General features: G+C 45.4%; 1 protein-coding gene and 1 pseudogene across 1 annotated transcript in view; one reads left to right on the top strand and one right to left on the bottom strand.

Annotated features, from left to right (window-relative positions):
* The first annotated feature begins 452 nt into the window (after positions 1 to 452).
* The window catches only part of GALNT8 (polypeptide N-acetylgalactosaminyltransferase 8), a 44,147-nt gene continuing 23,191 nt past the window's right edge, over positions 453 to 21,408 (top strand). Inside the window, exons 1-3 of the mRNA XM_062195459.1 lie at positions 453 to 657; positions 5,857 to 6,151; positions 20,425 to 20,591. Of these exons, the coding sequence (XP_062051443.1) occupies positions 453 to 657; positions 5,857 to 6,151; positions 20,425 to 20,591 (667 nt within the window). The remainder of the gene's footprint in view (positions 658 to 5,856; positions 6,152 to 20,424; positions 20,592 to 21,408) is intronic.
* LOC133762566 (pre-mRNA-splicing factor SPF27-like) lies at positions 8,245 to 14,568 on the bottom strand (annotated as a pseudogene).

Raw genomic sequence — 21,408 nt, 5'->3', positions numbered from 1 at the left:
AATCTATCTTGTGCACTTAGTATGTTCAGGACCCTGTGGAGTTTCAAAATCCGTGGAAGATCCTTGCTCTTGGAAAGCATGCAGTACCGCCGGGTCATTCTTGAAAACCAAAACGCAGCCAGCCAGATGGACAGACAGACAAGTGCTTCTCCCTCGGGAAGCCTGAGCTAGCTCCAGACGTGAGCATTCACCTGACTTCTGAGACAATACCAGGTGTGCCCAGGTGACCTAACAGTTGCTAGGTGGCTGCTACAGCACACTCCCCTCACCTGATGCAGCTCAGGGAGAAGCCAGGCAGTGAGTAACAGCTTTCTGGCCCGAGAACATGTGGCTCAGCAAACAGCGTGTCATTCTTGCAGCCAGCGGGCGGAGACAAGGCTCAGCCTATTCTGATCTTCCACCTGCCTGGGCAAGGACGCTGTCAGCCCCACAGGGGAAGCCATTGGCAGAAGATGATGTCCAGGAGAAAGATCTCCAAAGTCCTGTGCATCGGGCTCTCTTTGCTTGTTGCCTTCAATCTCCTGCTGATGTTTTACACCAAGGGGACTTTACAAAAGTTGCTTCTGGCTGGCGTCCCCAAGGGGCTTCATTTGCCTGAATGGGAAGGGGCAGTGATCCAGAGACTCTCCCACCTGGAGGTGGATTTGCAGCAGCTGAGTAAGTTCCCGATACTGACTTGGAGGAGAGGTTGTCCATGTACCGTTGTGTTGTGTGTGTACATGTGCATGCTATGAGATCCAGAAAAAAGGAACATGAGGGCAGAGGAATAGGTGAGAGGCTTGGTTCTTATCTCTTAGCATCTTATTTAAGCATCCTTTACATGCCTACAGATGAGAGGGAGGTGTTGAGAATGCAGGGGGTGGGGAAGATAAGCGTAAGCAGTTTTAGGTAGGGGAGCACGTGTGTGTGTGCTTGTGCACCTGCATGACCATATTTATGTGCATGTAAAGAGGGAAACTCAGGGTAAGACTCTCTGGGGTGCTCAGGGATGCGTAGACATCTACTTTCATCTCACCCTGAACACGCCTGATCTCAGAAGCCGAACAGCATCGGCCTGCTTACTACCTGGGTGGGAAGAATGTGTAGGAACAGCTCTGTGCTTCTGCTGCCGTGTCTCAGGCCCTACTGAAGAGAAGTGGCATCTGCTCCCTTAGAGGACCTCAATGGAATCCTGCCATGGCCATTGGGATTGTGTGATTCGGGGCGGGTGGTTATCTCTCAGCTTCAGTTCCTGTTCTGTAAATGGAGATGATGATAATGATGACAACACACACCTACTGAGGTTGTGAAATATATGCAACACACAACCTTCTGAGGTTGTGAAATATATGCAGAAAGCAATCTAGAACCTGCTATGTGCCCAACTGTAACTTGTTCACTAGAAGTCCAAGGTGAGACTTCAGCCAGTTCTGGGGCTTGTGTGTGATTCTGGCTCCCCATGGCACTCTCTGAACTTCATGTGCCTTTGCATCTGACCTCCCGCCAAGGGAGAGGGCTCCGTGACACCGGAACCCTGAAGGGAGGTGCTGAGGCTGTGAGTGGGCATGGGGCTGCGCGGATATGTGTACGTGGGGCTGGAGCTGGGGAGATTGTCTTTTCAAATGAGAACTGAGTATTTCCAGGGTTCTGGGTAAGGCAGAGGGATGGACAGAAAGAAAAAAAAAAAAACAGAAAAAGAGATGGGGAGAGAGAGGAAGAGAGAGAAAAGAGAAGAGAGGAGAGGAAAGACAAGGAAGGACATAAAAAATGCAGACTGAGAAGAGCAAAAGAGAGACTCCAGGGACAGCATATGTTGTTGAAACACCGTTTTTTGAAAAGCAAGTTTCGTAAGGGTTGATTCCATCAAAGTCATGTTCACCTCTTGTCTCTATTCACCATAGAAACGATAGATCCCAACACGTGCATGAGTGAGTGTCAGAAGGAGAGAAGAAAGGACAGACAGGAGGGGAGGGGGGAAGGGGAGTGACACTGAGCAAGAAAGTGACTGCAACAGAGAAGGAGGTCGCCTCCCAGGGCGGTGACCCCAGAGCCACCGCCACTCCCTGGCAGAATGCCCAGAGCACACCAGGGTGCTTGCCCAGCCTCCTCATACTGACTCAGCCTCCTCAAGTCTTGCCGTGGCCAGAGTTCTGCCCAAAGCTCTGCCATTCTTTCCTTCAGTGGGGGCAAGACAGGCTGCCAGGAGCCATCCAGGGCCACCCCGTGTACTTCACGTCCTGTCTTTGCAGTGGTGAGTGCCTCTTCCTTTGTTCTGGATGCACCCTCTGTCTGTTTACTCTGATATAATGCAGTGTCAGAGACTCATGACCAACTGACCTGGGATGAGACGCAAAATGCTTTCAGGGCCCTGTGTCCAAATCTCAACTTCTTCCGTGCCCTGCAGTGCTTCCTGAAATGGAAAGTCTGTTCCCTGTTGGTTGCTCATTCACAGTCATCTGGTTGTTCATTTGCCTTCAGGGTTCCTGAAAGACAAAGGAAAATCATAGGTCAAAAAGAATACCCACGCAAGCCATACGGACAACTAAGACCAAAAGCAAACAAAAAATTACGACAGGGATCAGTGACTATAAACCAGGTCGCTGGAATCTCCCTTGGTTCTTAACAGCCCAATGGAGATGTTGCCTGTATCCCCTTGGGGGCCTGGAACATTTCAGCGACAGAGATGGCGATAAGCTAATGACTGGATATTCTTCCTGCTGGACTCTCTGTACTTCCTCAAGTGGCCTCCAGGATGCCCAGCCAGAACCATTTCCCAGAGACCATACAACTCCCAGAGAAGAACATAGAGGGTCTGGAGGCATGGATAACTCAGTACCACGCAGTGACCTCCGTGAGCTTAGTACAGAAGAGCATGGACAATAGCCCTATGCAATTTGAAATGCTGCAAACTTTTGCTTACACTGCCAAATACATACAGTGTTCACCTGAACCTTCTCTGATGGATCCATTGCTTTTCTTCCCAAGCAGGCTTTGGCTGTCCTCTTTTGTCTTCAGCGCTTCCAGAGCTGTTTCTGCTTCTCCTTTTCTTGGGACCGGCCTCCTTATCACCTCCAAACACATTCTCCCCTAGTTGTAGGACTGCTCTGCTTCTCTTTCAGGGGTAAATCCAGCTCACATTCTGCACCCCCACCCCCCCCAGACATGTGCTGTCGCATGGCACTGAATCCACCCAGAGAAAGTTCACCCAAGGGGCTGTATCCTTGCCACGCTGCTGACACTGGGTTGCACTCATCCAGAAAAGAGAGCCGCCTTCTAATTTGCTGGAAGATGCTGCATGAACTAACGGTGACCCTGCCAGTGTGGTTGGAATCAGGTGTGGACAGGAGAGGATCAGTGGGGACGAAGCAGGTCCTCTGGCAGGGTGTCTTGATTCCCACTAGGAGATCTGAATGCTGAGCAGTGTTACCATCACTAAGCACTCAAGTGACTTTTGCTCTTTTTTACTGAGTTCATGAATTGAGCTTAATGGAGTTCAAGGTGCATATGCTAAAGCTCTCCAGCTTAAAAGGTGAGAAATAATGAATGGGGGCCAGTGCTTAAGATAGTGATTGAGATACCCTCATTCTATATTATGAGGCTTGAGTTCAAGCCCTGGTTTCACCTCTGATCCAGCTTCCTGAAGGTGGGCACCCTGGCAGGGAGCAGGTGATGGCTCAGGTACTTGGGTTGCTGACATCTCATAGGAGTTCTGGATGGAGTTCCAGGCTTTTGGCTTTGGCTTGGCCCTGCCGTGGGTATTGTGGGCATTTGGGGAGTGAACCAGCAAGTGACAGGTTCCTGACTCTATGTCTTTCAAATAAAAAAGAAATATTGGATGCAAAAGGGCTCTGCCATTTGTAGGCCATTTTCCAAACACAAAGCTTCATTTTTATGGGTCTAGAAGACCTCTTCTGTATAAAAGTTGTCTACTTGGGTCTGTCTCGTTCATTTGCGTTAAGGCAGTTTCTCAAATTGATGTGACCATTAAATTTATCTGGAGCAAATGTTAAAAATCAGATTCCTTGGCTCTACTCCAGACCCACCCAGTTAGAATCTCCATGGAGGACCTGGAGTCTGTATTTCTTTTTTTTTTTTCTTTTTATTTATTTATTTTTGACAGGCAGAGTGGACAGAGAGAGAGACAGAGAGAAAGGTCTTCCTTTTGCCATTGGTTCACCCTCCAATGGCCGCTGCGGCTGGCGCATCTCGCTGACCCGATGGCAGGAGCCAGGTGCTTCTCCTGGTCTCCCATGCGGGTGCAGGGCCCAAGCACTTGGGCCATCCTCCACTGCACTCCCTGGCCACAGCAGAGAGCTGGCCTGGAAGAGGGGCAACCGGGACAGGATCGGCGCCCCGACCGGGACTAGAACCCGGTGTGCCGGCGCCGCAAGGCGGAGGATTAGCCTAGTGAACCGCGGCGCTGGCCTGGAGTCTGTATTTCTAAGAATCATTTGAAGACATTCTTATGAGTTAAGTTAAGGCTAGTTAAGGCTAGGACATCACTGAAAGCTCCAGGTAAGTAGAATACCAGGGGTGTTCTAAAAGCTCATGGAAAAAGCGTGTTCTGGAAAGGCTATGGAGGGATTCCAAATTTTTTTGCACCAAAGTATATTTATCTTTGATTCCATTTTCCATGAACTCATTGCAGTTCCCTTGTACATAAGAAGTGATAGAATGAATGGATGATGGTGGGGAGGGGTAAGATATATTCATTTTGACTAGCCACCAGTATAGTACGATGTTTTACACATTTTATAGTACAAAAAGAATCACTTCTCAATGTGTTAAAATGCAGATTTTTGTAACTTCCCCTGCTCATATCTTGACCTTGAATCTCTGATTTTAGTAAATAAGGAAATGTGCCTTTTATCTACATTTTTAAATTTCACAACAGTGATTCTGAAGTGAGTGATTCTTGGGCCTCATTCTGAAACAAAATTGGCTTATTGCCAACATTTTTTCTTTTCTTCTTCTTTTTAAAGATCTATTTATTTACTTGAAAGACGGAATGACAAAGAGAGGAAAAGACAGACAGAGAGAGAGACAGAGAAAGATTTCTATCCACTGGCTCACTCCCCAAATGGCTTCAATAAACAAGTCTGGGCCTGGCTGAAACTAGGAGCCAGGAACTCCATTTGGGTCTAGCACATGGGTGGCAGGAGCAAAAGCACTTGGACCATCACCCGCTACTTTCCCAGGCCCATTAACAGGAAACTGGATCAGAAGCAAAGTAGCCAGGACTTGAACCAGCATTCATATGGGATGCTGGCATTGGAAGCAGTGGTTTAACCCACTACTCTACATGTCAGTCTTTACCTTGGGTCACAGTGAGTCAGTTCCTAGAGGACCCTGAACGGTGAATGGTAGATCTGTTTTGATGGAGCTGAAGAGACAGGTGTATCCCTTGACATATTTATCATATTGTCTGGGGAAAGAGCTTGGAGAGTGAACTATCAGAATGGAAATGGAGGCCGGCGCCTCGGCTCACTAGGCTAATCCTCCGCCTTGCGGCGCCGGCACACCAGGTTCTAGTCCCGGTCAGGGCACCGGATTCTGTCCCGGTTGCCCCTCTTCCAGGCCAGCTCTCTGCTGTGGCCAGGGAGTGCAGTGGAGGATGGCTCAAGTCCTTGGGCCCTGCACCCCATGGGAGACCAGGAAAGGCACCTGGCTTCTGCCATCGGGTCAGCGAGATGCGCCAGCCGCGGTGGCCGTTGGAGGGTGAACCAATGGCAAAGGAAGACCTTTCTCTCTGTCTCTCTCTCTCACTGTCCACTTTGCCTGTCAAAAAAAAAAAAAAAGAATGGAAATGGAAAGCAGTGCCCAGGTATCTAAGGGTTGAGGAAGTGTTTCTCTTTATTTTGTCCTGTTCCTTGGCAGGAGAGAGCATGAAACGGGCTATGAAGCAACAAGAAGACGCAATCCCCACCCTGCAGAGTGTGAACGAGGAAGAATACCCCCGTCAGCCTGCAGCAAAAGCCAAGGCCCACGAGGCAAAGAACAAAGCTCCAGGGAAACTCTTCCCAGACTCGCCACTCTTCCGGCAATGGGGTGAGGGTCTTTCCAAGGCCCAACAGCTAAAGGCCCAGGACCTCTTTGAGAAGTTTGGCTACAACGTGTACCTCAGTAACCAGCTGCCCCACAACCGCAGCCTCCCCGACACGCGCGACTCCAGGTGGGATGGGCCAGGCTAGGGCTCCCACGGACCTCGATGTGGGATGAGCTTTGGGAAGTGTGAAAGTCAAGGATTGAGGGAGTGGGGAATTGAGGGTGAAAGGGCTCAGGCTGATTGATCTTGTTCTCAACCCATTTGATGACGGTAGCAGACAGAAGATAACCAGATATTGACAGCCCCATGACGATGATCAGAGGTGTCAGAAAAACAGAGCATTGGAATTCTGGAGTAACAGGTGTAATGCATAATTCTTTTTTTTTTTTTTTAAAGATTTATTTATTTGAAAGTCAGAGTTACACAGAGAGAGGAGAGGCAGAGAGAAGTCTTCCATCCGATGGCTCACTCCCCAATTGGCTGCAACAGCCAGAGCTGTGTGGATCCAAAGCCAGGAACCAGGAGCTTCTTCGGGGTCTCCCACGTGGGTGCAGGGGCCCAAGGAGTTGGGCCATCTTCTACTGCTATCCCAGGGCACAGCAGAGAGCTGGATCAGAAGAGGAGCAAGCCAGGACTAGAACTGGCGCCCATATGGGATGCCGGCACTTCTGGCCAGAGTGTTAACCCGCTGCACCACAGCGCCAGCCCCCATGTAATGCATAATTCTATAGATGCAGAAACTGAGGCTGCAGAAGGACTTGTGAAAGTCCCTCCCACGTTAGCTATGCTGTTTGCTGCCCTTGTGTTTTCCTCAAGTTCTCTGCTCGGATTCCTCTTTATTCCACCTAATTTGAAGAGCCTTCTCTCTCCCTGCGCTATCTCCTTTTTCCCATTGTTTTCTGCCTCTACCACCTTCCTTTGTAATTTTAAGGAAGTAACAGCTTTGCTCAGATATGATTCATGCACCACTCAACTCATCCATGTAAAGTGCACAATTTGTGGTTTTTAGTCTATTCACAGAGTTGTGTACTGTTACCACAATCGATTTTTAAAATACTTTCATTTCAGAAAAAAAAAAACAAAGACAAAACCCCATACCCATTAACAGGTACATGTCATTTCCCCACAACTTCCTTATCCCTAGGCAAGCACTACTCCCTAGGGACTTACCTCTTCTGGCCCCGTAATATAAGGGGAATCATAATATTTGTCCGTCTGTGACTTGCACTGTTCTCTTATCATGATTGCAGGTGTTACCCATGTTATAGCATATATCAAGTCCATTCATTTCTATTGTCCAATAATCCCTAAAATTTTGTTTATTTTTTTATTTGAATGGCAGGGTTAGGGGTGGCAAGGGGAGAGAATCCTCCCATCCACTAGTTCACTCCCCAAATGCCTGCAACAGCTGTGGCTGGGCCATGTTTAAGCCAGGAACTGGGAACTTGATCCATGTCTCCCCTGGGGGTAGCAGGAGCCCAACTACTTGGACCACCACCTGCTGTCTCCCAGAATGTATTGTCAAGTAATATTCTATGATAAGGATTAGTACATTTTGTTCACTCATCACTTGGTGGACATATGGATTGTTCTAGTTTTGGGTTACTATGAACAATGCTGCTATGAAGATTCATGTACAGCTTTTTGTGTGGACAAATATTTTCATTTCTCTTGAGTGTAACTTGGGAGTAAACTTGATAGCCCATCTGATAACTATATTTAACCTTTCCGGGAACAGCAACAGTGTTTTCTCTCCAATGGTGCCTGAGAGTCTTAGTTTATCCACACATTCATACACATTTATTATTTGTCTGTTTGATTAGTCACCCTACTGGGTATGAAGTGATAGCTCATTGTAGTTTTGATTTAAATTTCTTTGAAGCCTAAGGAGGTGCCTGGTGGCCGTTGATGTATCTTCTTTGGCAATATGTCTATTCGGAGACTTTCTCCTTTTATAAAAATTGGTTTGACTTTCAATTACTAACTTGCAAGAGTTCTTTATATATGTTCTAGAGACCAGTTCCTCTCAGAAATATGATTTGTAAATGTCTTTTGTTGGTTGGGTTGTCTACTCCCTTCTTTGATGGTGTTCTTTGAAATGCAAAAGTTTTAAATTTTCATGATGTCCACTTTGTATGTTTTCTCTTCAGCTCCTTGTTCTTCTTTTAAGTCTAAAAAAATTTTTAGTAGCTAAAAAAATACAACCAAGTGGAAAATCTTTATTTTGCTAAGAAATACAAACAGGACAAAACACTTTACACATCTTGTGTTTCCTGAAGATTTAACAAGCATCAGTAGTTTCTGTGACAAGTTGTTGTCCTCTGTGGTTCAGAGAAAGCTCAGATGCCTGACAGTTTATGAAAACCAAACTTTTTTTCCTTTCTACTCACCAAGTCAGTTTTTTCAGAAGTCTTGCTGGTGTTTTCTTTGTTTGCCTCTCTGTGTTGCTGCTTAATTTTTTGTTTAAATTTGTTTATTTTTATGCGGTTTCATGTGTGTCATATGGTGTGCACACACAGCCTATATATATATATTTTGTTATTTAGTTATTTATTTGAAAGGAAGAGTTACAGAGAGGTAGAGGAAGGGAGGGAGGAAAGGAGAGAGAGAGAAAGAGCGAGAAGAAATCTTTCAGCTGTTGGGTCACTCTTCAAATGGCTGCAACTGCTGGAGCTGGGCCAGTTCGAAGCCAGGAACTTCCTCCAGGTCTCCCACGCAGGTGCAGGGGCCCAAGGACTTGGGCCATCTTCTACTGCATTCCCAGGCCATAGCAGAGAGCTGGATCAGAAGCAGAGCAGTGAGAACTTGAACCGGCGCCCACATGGGATGCCGGCACTGCAAGCAGCGGCTTCACCTGCCATGCCACAGCGCTGGCCCCCGCTGCTTAATTTGGTGGATTTCATTTTCTAGTTGCACAATAGTTCGTTCAATCTCATAATTCTTACTGACCAGGGATTTCCGATTTGACTCCATTTCTCTTCATTTAGACCCAGCTGTGTGAGTTGCATGTTTTTTGCTTAAATGTGTTTCCTTAACTTCTGAAGCTCTTTCTGTGCATGTTCAATCATGGAACTAGATTTTCATTACATACTTTCCAGACATCACATCCATGCTCTGACATCAGTTCCAGATTCTCAGTTCGAACTTGGTGCTCTAAACTGGGCCATAGAATTGTTTACACATTCTTGCCACGCAGTAATGTTATTTTCTGACTTGAGAATGGGGCTGGAAATCTCATATTGTTTCACACTGAGCAGAGCAATTGCTTTGTGGAGCAGCCAGTCTTTCAAATTCATTTCTCAGTATGTCAGTTTCCAAAGCAGAATAAGCCCGGGCTGTCAGGTAGCTCAGTTAATTTTTAGTGAGTCGGTATCCCGGAGTTTCCTCCTTCACCAGGGCTGCAGCCACTTCCCGCCCACCAGGCGCTTTATAACCTTGACAAATACGATAGCAGGTAGTGCGTCCACGCCTACCTCCCTGCTGGGGCACACGGGTTCACCTTGCTTGTTCTTTAGATGTCATATCTAAGAGACCATGGATAAATGCAAGGTCACAAAGAATTAAGCCTGTGTTTGATTCTAAGGGTTTTACAATTTTCTGTCTTATGTTAAAGTTTTTGGTCCATTTAAAATTATCCTTATTACACAATGGACGTAGATGTTCGACTTAATTCTTCAGGGTGTAGCTAGCCAGCTGTCCTAGCGTCCTTCACTGAAGAGATCACTCTTTCCACATTAAACTGTCTTGGAATCCTTGTCCAAATTAATTGCATAAAAATGTAAAAGATTTAATTTTGGATGTCAGTCCTGTTCTATTGATACGTAAGTTTATCCTTATGACATCACACACTGTCTTAATAACTATGGTTTTGTAGTAAGTTTCCAAATTGACAAATGTGACTCTTACAATATTTTTCTTCTTTTTTCAAGATGATTTTGTATATTCTGGGAGCTTGCATTTCCATACAAATTTTAAGCTTAAGTTGTTTACTTTTGCAAAGAAACCAATAAGGTATGATTGGAATTGCATTGAATTTGTAGCGTATTGCATTTTAACAATTAAGTCATCCAATTCCCAAACATGGGAAATCTTTCCATTTATTTAACCCTGCTTTAAAGTCTTTCACAACATTTTGGATTTTGAGAATATGAGAATTTTGAGTAAAATTGAATTTTGAGAAATGCAAAACATTTCTTTGCATTTGTTTGCTAAATTCATAAATATTTCTTCTTTTTGATGCTATTAGAAGTGGAATTATTTTCTTGATGTCATTGTCACATTTGCATCCTAACTATAGAAACGCCCTTATTTTTTACATATTGATCTTGTATATTGGAACTCTAACTGTGTTAGTCAGCTCCCCACTGCCATAGTGAGCTAGCTGAGGCAGCTACATTGATAAAGGGAAAACGATCCTGGTGACTCACCTCTTTCTGTGTGGCCCCTGGTGATGCCTTTCCTGCCAGTAGAGTTCACAGTGGCCCAGGGCATCATACGGCAAGGAGCAGGGAGCGCACAAGTGTCTCCATCCCTGCTTATATGACACCAGCACTCAGCCACGGGCTCCGCCCTCGTGACTTCACTCAGTCTAGTCACTTCCCAGCTTACAACATCACAAGTGGATTACACTTCCGCCCTTTGAATGGCCATTGACTTACGACTCTGGAGTTTAAGCTGCTGTGCGAGGTTGGAGCCAAAAATTCAAACATTCAAACCACAGCACTTATTATATTCATTTCTTAGTTCTAATAGTTTTTAAGTGTATTTTAAAAGCATTTCAATATATCAGATTACTTCAGCTGCAAAAAAAAAAAGTTGTACATTATTTTTTCCAACATGATGCCTTTTATTTCATTGTCTTCCCTAATCGCCTGGCTAAAACCTCTGATAATGATAGTTCATAGGATACTTCCTTTAATTCTCATTATATGGGGGAAAGCATTTAATATTTCACCATTAAGCATGATGTTAGGGGCCAGCATTGTGGTGCAGTGGATTAAGTCACCACTTGCAATTCCAGCTCCCATACTGGAGTGTAGGTTTGAGTCCTGGCTGCTCTACTTCTGATGCAGCTCCCTGCTAACGTGCCTGGGAAAGCAGCAGATAATGGCTCAAGTACTTTGGCCCCTGTCATCCATGTGGGAGACACAGATGGAGTTCTGGGCTCCTGGCTTAGGCCTGGACCAACCCCTGCTGTTGCGGCAATTTGGGGAGTGAAGCAGCAGGTGGAAGATCTCTCTCTCTCTCTCTTTCTCTCTCTCTCTCCTTTATCACTCTTTCTTTCAAATAAATATTTTTTTAAAGTGTGATGTTACTTCTGAGTTTCTGTAGATTAACAAAAATCCCATTCTAATCCTAATTGGTTTAGTGTTTCTCTCTTTTATCATGAAAGGGTGTGAACTTTTGTCAATTTTTTTTCTGTGTTTTTTAAGATAATCATGTGATTTTGGTCCATTATCTATTGATATTGTGTAATGCTTTACAAATTTTGAGATGTCAACTCAATCTCATATTCTTGGCATAAATGCTACTTGGTCATGATATACAATCATTTCTGTATGCTGTTGGCTTTGGTTTGACAGTATTTTGTTGTGGATTTTTTTTATCTCTATTCATAAAATATATTGGTTTTCATTTCTTTGTGATATTTTAATCTGCTTTTAGTATCTGGGTAATACTGGCTTCAATGAATGAACTGGTAAGTATTTCCCTATTTTCTATATTTTGGAAGAGTTTGTGAGGATTGGTATTAATCATTTTTAAATATTTGTTAGAATTCATCAGTGAAGCCATCTGGGCCTGGTCTGGTTTTGGTAATTTGTTTAATTGCATATTCAATATCTGCTTGATGTCAGTCTGTGCAAACTTACATTTCTTGAGTCAGTTTTGATGATTTGTATCTTCCTAGAAATTTGATCACTTCCCTATGTTATCTAACTTGTTGGCAGACAGTTGTTTTACATATTCCCTTATAATAATTTTCATTTCTCTGAGGTCATTGGTGATGTCTGACTTTTTTAAAAAAAAAGATTTATTTTATTTACTTGAAAGATTGACAGAGAGAGAGAGAGAGGGTTGAGGGGAGAGAGATCTTCCATCCACTGATTCAATCCCCAATGGCCCCAACAGCCAAGGCTAGCCTAGGAGCCAGGAGCCATAAACTCCAACCAGGTCTCCCATGTGGGTGGCAGGGGCCCAAGTACTTGGGCCATCCTCTGCTACTTTCCCAGGAACATTAGCAGGGAGCTGGATAAGAAGTGGAGCAGCTGGGACTCGAACTGGTGCCCCTAGGGGATGCTGGTGCTGCAGACAGTGGATTAACCTGCTGTACCACAGTGCTGGCCCCTACTCCTCCTCCTTCTTCTTTTTAAAGATTTATTTATTTATTTGAAAGTCAGAGTTACACAGAGAGGAGAGAGAGAGAGAGAGAGAGAGAGAGGTCTTCTATCCGATGGTTCACTCCCTAGTTGGCCACAACAGCCAGAGCTGTGCTGATTCGAAGCCAGGAGCCAGGAGCTTCTTCCAGGTCTCCCATGCAGGTGCAGAAGCCCAAGGACTTGGGCCATCTTCTACTGCTTTTCCAGGCCATATCAGAGAGCTGGATTGGAAGTGGAGCAGCAGGGTGGGTCTTGAACTGATGCCCCTAAGGCATGCTGGCACTGCAAACAGTGGATTAACCTGCTGTACCACAGCGCTAGTCCCCTTCCTCTTTTTTAAAATGTATATATTTACAGTCAGAAATGTCCTTCTGCTTTCTGCTTTAGTTGTATTCCATAAGTTTTGGTATTTTTCTTTCTAATCATCTTAAGGTATTTTCTAACTGCCCTTGTAATCCCTTCTTTGGCCCATTAGTTATTTTAAAATATGTTATTTGGGGCCTGTGCCATGGCTCACTTGGTTAATCCTCCGCCTGTGGCGCTGGCATCCCATATGGGCACCAGCTTCTGGTCCCGGTTGCTCCTCTTCCAGTCCAGCTCTCTGCTGTGGCCCGGGAGGGCAGCGGAGGATGGCCCAAGTGCTTGGGCCCTGCACCCGCATGGGAGACCAGGAGAAGCACCTGGTTCCTGGTTTCAGATCCGTGTAGCGCCAGCCATAGCGGCCATTTTGGGGAGTGAACCAACAGAGGGAAGACCTTTCGCGCGCTCTCTCTCTCTGTCTGTCTGTCTATAACTCTGTCAAATACTTTAAAAAAATGTTATTTAATTTTCACATTTCTGTGAATTTTCAAAGCTTTTCCTGTATCATTTCTAATGCAGCTCGAGTGGGCTCAGAGAATCACATTCTGTGTGAATACAGTTCTTTACATTAACCAAGGCAGGTTTTATGACCCAGCATCTGGTCTACCCTGGAGAACACTGTAAGAGCTGTTGAGAGGAATGTGTATCCTGCTGCTGGTGGGTGGGGTGCTCTATAGATGGTGGTTAGGTCTGTTTGCTTTATGATATTGTTTAAGACTGCTGTTTCCTTGTTTGCCTTCCACCTCAGCATCCCATCTATCACTGGAAGGGGGATTTTCAAGTCTGCGACAATTGTTGGATTGCCTATTTTGTCAGTTTTTGTTTCATACCATGTAGGTCGCTGTTGTGAAGTATATAGATTTATAATTGTTACATCTTTTTGATGGATTGACCTTTTTGTCATAAAGCCTCCCCCCTTTACCACGGAACATTTTTATTTTAACATCTATTTTTTTCTGGTGTTAGTATAGCCACTTCAGCTTTCTTATGGTTGCCGTTTACATGATTAATCATTTTCTGTATTTTTTTTTTAATTTTTTGACAGGCAGAGTGGACAGTAGAGGGAGACAGAGAGAAAGGTCTTCCTTTTTGCCATTGGTTCACCCTCCAATGGCCGCTGCGGCTGGCGCATCTCGCTGATCCGAAGCCAGGAGCCAGGTGCTTCTCCTGGTCTCCCATGCGGGTGCAGGGCCCAAGAACTTGGGCCATCCTCCACTGCACTCCCTGGCCACAGCAGAGAGCTGGCCTGGAAGAGGGGCAACCGGGACAGGATCGGTGCCTCGACCGGGACTAGAACCCGGTGTGCCGGCGCCGCAAGGCAGAGGATTAGCCTGTTAAGCCACGGCGCCGGCCCCATTTTCTGTATTTTTACTTTAAACCTATTTGTATTCCTTTAATCTAAAATTTATTTCCTGTAGACAGTATATACTTGGGTTTTTAGGACAATTTTTACTTTTTGATTGAATTGAATGTTATTATTGATATAGTTGAATTCCAGCCTACTCTTGTTTTCTTGAAATTTATTTTCACTTTATTTGAAAGGCAGAGAGAGACGGAGATGGAATTAGGCAGAGAGAGATCCTCCATCTGCTCTTTTACCACCTGCCCCAATGCTCGTAAGAGTCAGTTCTGTGCCAGGCCAAAGTCAGTAGCCTGGAACTCCATTCCATGGAGTCTCCCACTTGGGTGACAGGGACCCAAGGACTTGAGCCATGACCTCTGCCTCATAGAGTGTGCCTGAGCGGGAAGCTGGTTTGCAGAACTGGAACTTACTCTGATGTGGAAAGCAAGAGCCCCAAGCAACATGTTAACTGCTGTGCCAAATGCAAACTCTTGCCCCTCTATTTTCGTTTTCTGATGTCTCAAGATTTTTCCCTGATTCTTTCTTTACTTACTTTTTTTTTTCACCAAATGAATATTTTCTAGTGTAAAAGTGTAACTCTCTCAGTAATTTTTCGTTTTTCTTTAGTTATGTTCTTGGTGGTCACTCTTTCCTATACATCTTATCAGAAGTTATAGATTTATATTCATTTACATTGTATGAACTATGGAGTGGTTACTCATATGTGGCTCTATTCACACTCCCTCTTCTATTTGCTGCTATTACTGCACATATTACATACCATCTATACAGCATAAACCCCAAAGTACATTCATATAATTTTATATCAATTAAAGATGAGAAAAAAGGAGAGGAAGTATAAGTTACAGAGTTTTTTGTATTTACCTTCTTATTTACCATTTTTGTTCTGTCCATTTGTTCCTTGGGATTGAGTTTACTGTCTGATGTCATCTTCTTACTTTGATGCAGCTTCGCTCCCATCTACCTCCCTTGCGCTGCTACTGTTAAATATATTGTATCATTCTATGCTATCGGCCCAATAATACAATTACAAATCCACATTTAAAAAGATTGATTCATTGATTTGAAAGGCACAGAGAGATACGATCTTCTACCTGCTGGTTCACTCCCTAATTGCCTGCAATGGCCAGGTCTGGGCCAGGAGCAAGCCAGGAACCAGAAACTCCACCCTGGGCTCCCATGTGAGTGGTAGGGCCCAAGTATTTGGGGCATCATCTGCTGCCTTCCCAGGCACATTAGCAGGGAGCTGGGTCAGAAGTGGAAGAACAGGGACTCAACTGGCACTCCAGTATGGGATGAACATAGCCCAGCCCAAAATGTCAGCACCACGTATTTTTATACTATTGCTTTTCTTTTCTTTCTTCTTCTTCTTCTTTTTTTTTTTTTTTTTTTGACAGGCAGAGTGGACAGTGAGAGAGAGAGACAGAGAGAAAGGTCTTCCTTTTGCCGTTGTTTCACCCTCCAATGGCCGCCGCGGCTGGCGCGCTGCAGCCGGCACACCACGCTGATCCGAAGGCAGGAGCCGGGTGCTTCTCCTGGTCTCCCATGCGGGTGCAGGGCCCAAGCACTTGGGCCATCCTCCACTGCACTCCCTGGCCATAGCAGAGAGCTGGCCTGGAAGAGGGGCAACTGGGACAGGATCCTGGTGCCCCGACCGGGACTAGAACCCGGTGTGCCGGCGCCGCAAGGCGGAGGATTAGCCTAGTGAGCCGCGGCGCCGGCCACATACTATTGCTTTTCAAGTAAATAAAGAGAAGAAAGGAGAAAAACATGCACTTAGACTGTCTGTTAGAATTGCATGATTGCTTTTGCTGGTATGTGTGTGTTTGAATCCGGTCTGGAGTCTAACAGACTTAGTGTTTCTCATAAGGCGGATCTGCCAGCAACAGGTGCCCTCAGTATTTGTTTACCTGCCAGTGTCTTTTTGTGTGTGTAAGCAAAACATTTCTTTCTTTTTTAAAAAATATTTACTTATTTATTTAAGAGGCAGAGTTACAGAGGGAGAGAGAGATCTTCCATCTGCGGGTTCCCTCCCCTAATGGCCACAACGGCTGGAGGCTGGAGCTGGGCCCATCTGAAGCCAACAGCCAGGAACTTCCTGCAGGTCTCCCACATGATTGCAGGGGCCCCAGGGCTTGGGCCATCTTCACTGCTTTCCCAGGCCATAGCAGAGAGCTGGATCAGAAGTGGAGCAGCTTGAACTGGCGCCTATATGGGATGCTGGCCCTGCAGAAGGTGGCATAATGCACTACACCACAGCACCAGCCCCAAGAAACATTCTTTCAAAAAAACTACCAAGGGCCTGCCATTTGGCCTAGGGGTTAATTTGCTAGTTGGGAAGTCTGCATCCCATATCTGGGGTCCTTGGGTTCAAGCCCTGACTCTGGCTCCTGACTCCAGCTCCTTGCTAATGTAGACTCTGGGAGGTGATGACTCAAGTGGTTAGGTCCCTTATGTCCAAAATGGGAGACCTAGATTGAGTTCCTAGCTCCTGGGAATTTGGGAGTGAACCAGCAAATGGCCACTCTCTCTGTCTCTGTGCTCCTCAAATGAATACAATAAAGAAAAATAAAATCTACTAAATCTGTGTAAGCAATCTGTGGCATTTGAGCTGTGACTTGCTCCCTCCAGTCCACCCTAAATCTATCTGATGGAAATTACTCAAGTTCTCTGCTCTGGAAGGGGGTGGTTGAGAAGGGGAATCCTTATCCTTGCAGTTTCCAGTGTAAGGTGGTGGTTTCTCCCTGGGAAGGTTAGGCCAACTGCATCTCTCTACTTCCCCCATGATGTCATGCAAAATCTCTCTTCCTAGTGGAGGTGAATGAGACCACTGTGATTTCCATCTTCTGTCCAGTACCATCCCTCACCTAGCCCTACTCCTAGGTTACAGTTTCAGCTCTAGGTGCATCAGGCCAAGGATACTGGGCTCCAATTGCCCCTTCTCCAACTTACAGAGTGGAAGTTCCATACCAGAATAGACAAGCTGAAAATCTCAAGGGCTTCACCACCTCCTTCCCCTCTCCTCCCCTCCTCTCCTCTCCTCTTCTTCCCTTTCCCTGCACTTCTCTCCTCTCCTCTCCCCTCTCTCCTCTCTCCTCTGCAGAGTCTGCCTATAGAGCAAGGTGTGTCAGGAGAAATGGGCTGCTGTCTTTCCAGGAGGAAAGGCAGGATGTGAACCTTCCTAGCTCTGTTTAAGGGACTGATCTCCTTTGGAGCAGAGCAAAAGAGTTTCATGCTAATGGTGTGGTCTGAAATAGTGGAAGTCTTAGTGGAGAACAGTTAAGGGGGTGCTCATAGCTTTGTGACACTAGAGGTACCCAGCAAAATGGCAGAACAATCAGGTATTTAACAGAGAGAATGAGGGGAAAAGACAGCCAGAAAGAGCCCTTCTAGGATCACACCCATCCCAGTGTGGTCTAGAATGTTGTGTACAAGCACCAAGTGGAACTCACTCAAGAACAACCAGAGCAGGATACTGGGGAGATTTTAAATCATACCTCAACTTGCACACAGATCCACCAACCAACAGCTGAATCCTTATGGCACCAGGGCCTTAAGCCCAATCTCTGAAAAAACACCATTGGAACAATGAGCTATTCTGCTCCAGGGGCCACTCTTAGGATGCTAGGCTCACAAGTAAAACAGAGGTACATACCATGGAATAATGTTTCTATCATTATTTCTCCAGAATATGTTTCCCAAGTCTCTATACTCATGCCCCATCTCCACTTTCTCATTCTCTTTTCCTTTGGACTCCAACTACAATCATGTACTGCTTAACAATGGGACAAGTTCTGGAAAATGCATTGCCAAGCACTTTTTTGCAAGCTTTGTAGTGTACTTACCAGAAACTAGGATGGCTATGACATCACTAGGTAATATAACCTTGTAGGACTACTCTTGTATATTTGGTCTGTTGTTGACTGAAATGTCATTATGGGGCATTACACAAGAGAAATGAAGACATATGCCAATACAAAAATGTGTACAAATAACACTGTTCATAGCAGTGTTATTCAGAACAGCTGAAAGTGGGAACATTCTCAGTGCCATTCAGCTGGCCAATGGATAAACAACATGTGGCATATTCATACAGTGGAATATCCCTTGACAATTAAAAAGGGTTGAAGTATTGACATGCTTTCATGTTGATGAACCTTGAGAACGTTACACTCAGTGAAGGAAGGTAGTCACAAAATCCCAAATATTGTGTGTTTCTATTTGTGTGGAAAGTCCATAATAGGAAATTCTATAGAAGCATAAATTAGACTAGTGGATGCCTATGGCTGAGGGGGCAAATGTGGAATGAGTTCAGGAGAAATGGCATAAGACTGGTAGTGGATATGGGGTTTCATTTTATGTGATGAAAATATCATAAAATCAGATAGTGGTAATTGTTATTCTGTCACTTTTACAGAAAACCATTGAATTGTACATTGAACATTTCTTTAGTTTACTTACTTGAGAGGGAGAGAGAGTGAGCACATGCACATCCATTGGTTCTCTCCTTTGATGCCCAGAATGACTGGGGCTGGATCAGGGCTACATTCAGGAGCCTGGGAACTCAATCTCGACCTCCCACATGGGTGGCAGGAACCCAATTACCTGAGCCATCGCCACTGCCTCCCAGGATCTGCATTGGCAGGAAACTGGAATCAGGAGCCAGAGCTGGGAAACAAACTCAAGCGCTCTAGTGTGGGGTGCAGGTGTCCTGATGGGTGTCTTAACCACTAGGCCAAATACCACCCTGTATTCATTTTTTAAATTGGTGAATTTTGTTGTATGTGAGTTATATCTCAATAAAGATGTTTAAAAAGTAGAGAGCTCAGGGCTGGTGCTGTGGTGCAGCTGGTTAGCCACTGCCTACAACGCTGGCATCCCAGATGGGCACTGGTTTGTATCCCGGCTGCTCAACTTCCAATCCAGCTCCGTGCTAATGTACCTGGGAAAACAATGGAGGATGGCCCAAGTCTTTGGGCTCCAGCACCCACCTGGGAGACCCAGATGAAGCTCCTGACTCTTGGCTTTGGCCTAGCCCCTTCCTGGCTGTTGCAGCTATTTGTGGAGTGAACCAGCAGATGGAAGATCTCTCTCTCTTTCACTCTGCCTTTCAAATAAATAAATAAATAATAAATAAATAAATAAATAAATCTTAGGAAGAAAAGCAGAGAACTATTGTCCAATGAATATAAAGTTACAGTTAGTTATCCAAGATGAGTAAATTCTAGATATCTGCTATACTACTACGTAGTGCCTATAGTTAACATTGAAGTGTTGTACATGGAAATCTTTGCTAAAATAGCATTCATGTTGTGTCCTTAACACACACACACACAGAGCAAAGGGTCACAAGGAAACTTTTGGAATTGGTAGACATGCTTCTTACCTTGATGATGGCAGTTGTATCCTGGTATATGTGTATGTCCAAACTCATCAAATTGTATATATTAAATATATACTTTTTATATACTGATTATATTTCAATAAAGCTGTAACCATAAGGATAAGCCAGCACCTAGAATATGGTAAATATTTAAGTGTAGGTTATGACTTTTAAAAAAAAATTCTCTGGACAGGTTGCCTACTTTTTACAGTGGGGCAGCAGAGTGTTGTGCCAGAGGGGACTGAGGGTCTGAGAACACGGGGAAAGGGGAGTGACAGTGACAAAGGCTGCTGCCACAGAAGCTGATTTGGGGATGCAAGAGGAAGGGGGATTCCTTTGAGGGAATGCTGAGCGCTCAAGTGGAAATGTCTACTGAAGACTAATAAAAAAGGAGGTGGACTTTGTCCTCATAGCAGAAGAACTTTGTTGGTTTTAAACTGTTTTAACTCATTTATTCGAGAGGAAGAGAGATAGACAGAGAGCTCTCATTTACTGCTTCACTTTCAAATGCCTGCCATACCTGGGGCTGAGCTGTGGATGAAGCTGGAAGCCCGAAACTCAATCCAAGTCTCCTATATGGAAGGCAGACGCTCAGCCACTTGAGCCATCACCACTGTCTCCCAGAGCCTGCATTACGGGAGGCCGAAGTCAGGGGCTGGAGGCAGGCATTAGACTCAGGTTTTCCAGTATGAGATGTGGGCATCTTGACCGCTAGGTCACATGTTTCCAACCCTGACAGTAAACAGATATAAAATCTCCTTGCTACTGTTATAAGCAGCTGAGAGTTTTCTATACTAGTGCGTTTGAGAGTTTGGCGAGTTGATTGTTATAATATCACGAATAGTGGAGGGGAAGAGTGGACAGCAATGTTGAAGTTATGATCAAAATAATATGGTTGCAAAATGGTCTCTTACAGGTGTCTTCAGAAGACGTATCCTTCACCACTCCCATCCCTCAGTGTTGTTCTCATATTCGTGAATGAAGCGCTGTCTATTATACAACGGGCCATCACCAGTATCATCAACCGGACCCCCTCTCGACTGTTGAAGGAGATCATCTTGGTGGACGATTTTAGCTCAAACAGTGTGTATTTTGATCAAAGAATCCTTGTAAAAATGGCCACCTATCATTCTGCTTTGCTGGAAAAGGGCCGATGCTTAAATCTCAGGACACCTTGAATTTCTTTTATTTTTTTTTATTTTTTTTGACAGGCAGAGTGGACAGTGAGAGAGAGAGAGACAGAGAGAAAGGTCTTCCTTTTGCCGTTGGTTCACCCTCCAATGGCCGCCGCGGTAGCGTGCTGCGGCCGGCGCACCGCGCTGTTCCGATGGCAGGAGCCAGGTGCTTCTCCTGGTCTCCCATGGGGTGCAGGGCCCAAGGACTTGGGCCATCCTCCACTGCACTCCCTGGCCACAGCAGAGAGCTGGCCTGGAAGAGGGGCAACCGGGACAGGATCGGTGCCCCGACCGGGACTAGAACCCGGTGTGCCGGCGCCGCAAGGCGGAGGATTAGCCTGTTGAGCCACGGCGCCAGCCGACACCTTGAATTTCTGGTAGAGGGAAAAGAAAAGGGTGTATTGAGGGCTGATTTGTGCGGAGCACATTTAATCTTCACAGAGTCAAGTCAGAGGGTCATTGCCTCAATTACAGAAAAGGCACGTAGCACACAGAGAGATTACATGATGTGCCCAGATTGCACGGCAAATCCGGTGGGGCTGCATGACTCCCAAGTCACCTGTGCTCTTGCCATGCATCACTATGGAGATCGGAGAGGAAGAGGTGGGAGGGGGCCACAGGAGGACCTCAGACATCAAGAAGGGGTTCAGAGTCACTTCTGATGACAAAAAGACCAATCTTCCTTGAAAAATTTAGCCTGGAGGAAAGAGAGCTTAAGGTGCTGA

This window comes from Lepus europaeus, chromosome 6, assembly GCF_033115175.1.
Source record: "Lepus europaeus isolate LE1 chromosome 6, mLepTim1.pri, whole genome shotgun sequence".
Taxonomy (NCBI): domain Eukaryota; kingdom Metazoa; phylum Chordata; class Mammalia; order Lagomorpha; family Leporidae; genus Lepus; species Lepus europaeus.
Note: the sequence above shows the minus strand (reverse complement) of the source record. Positions and strands in the feature narration are given on the sequence as shown.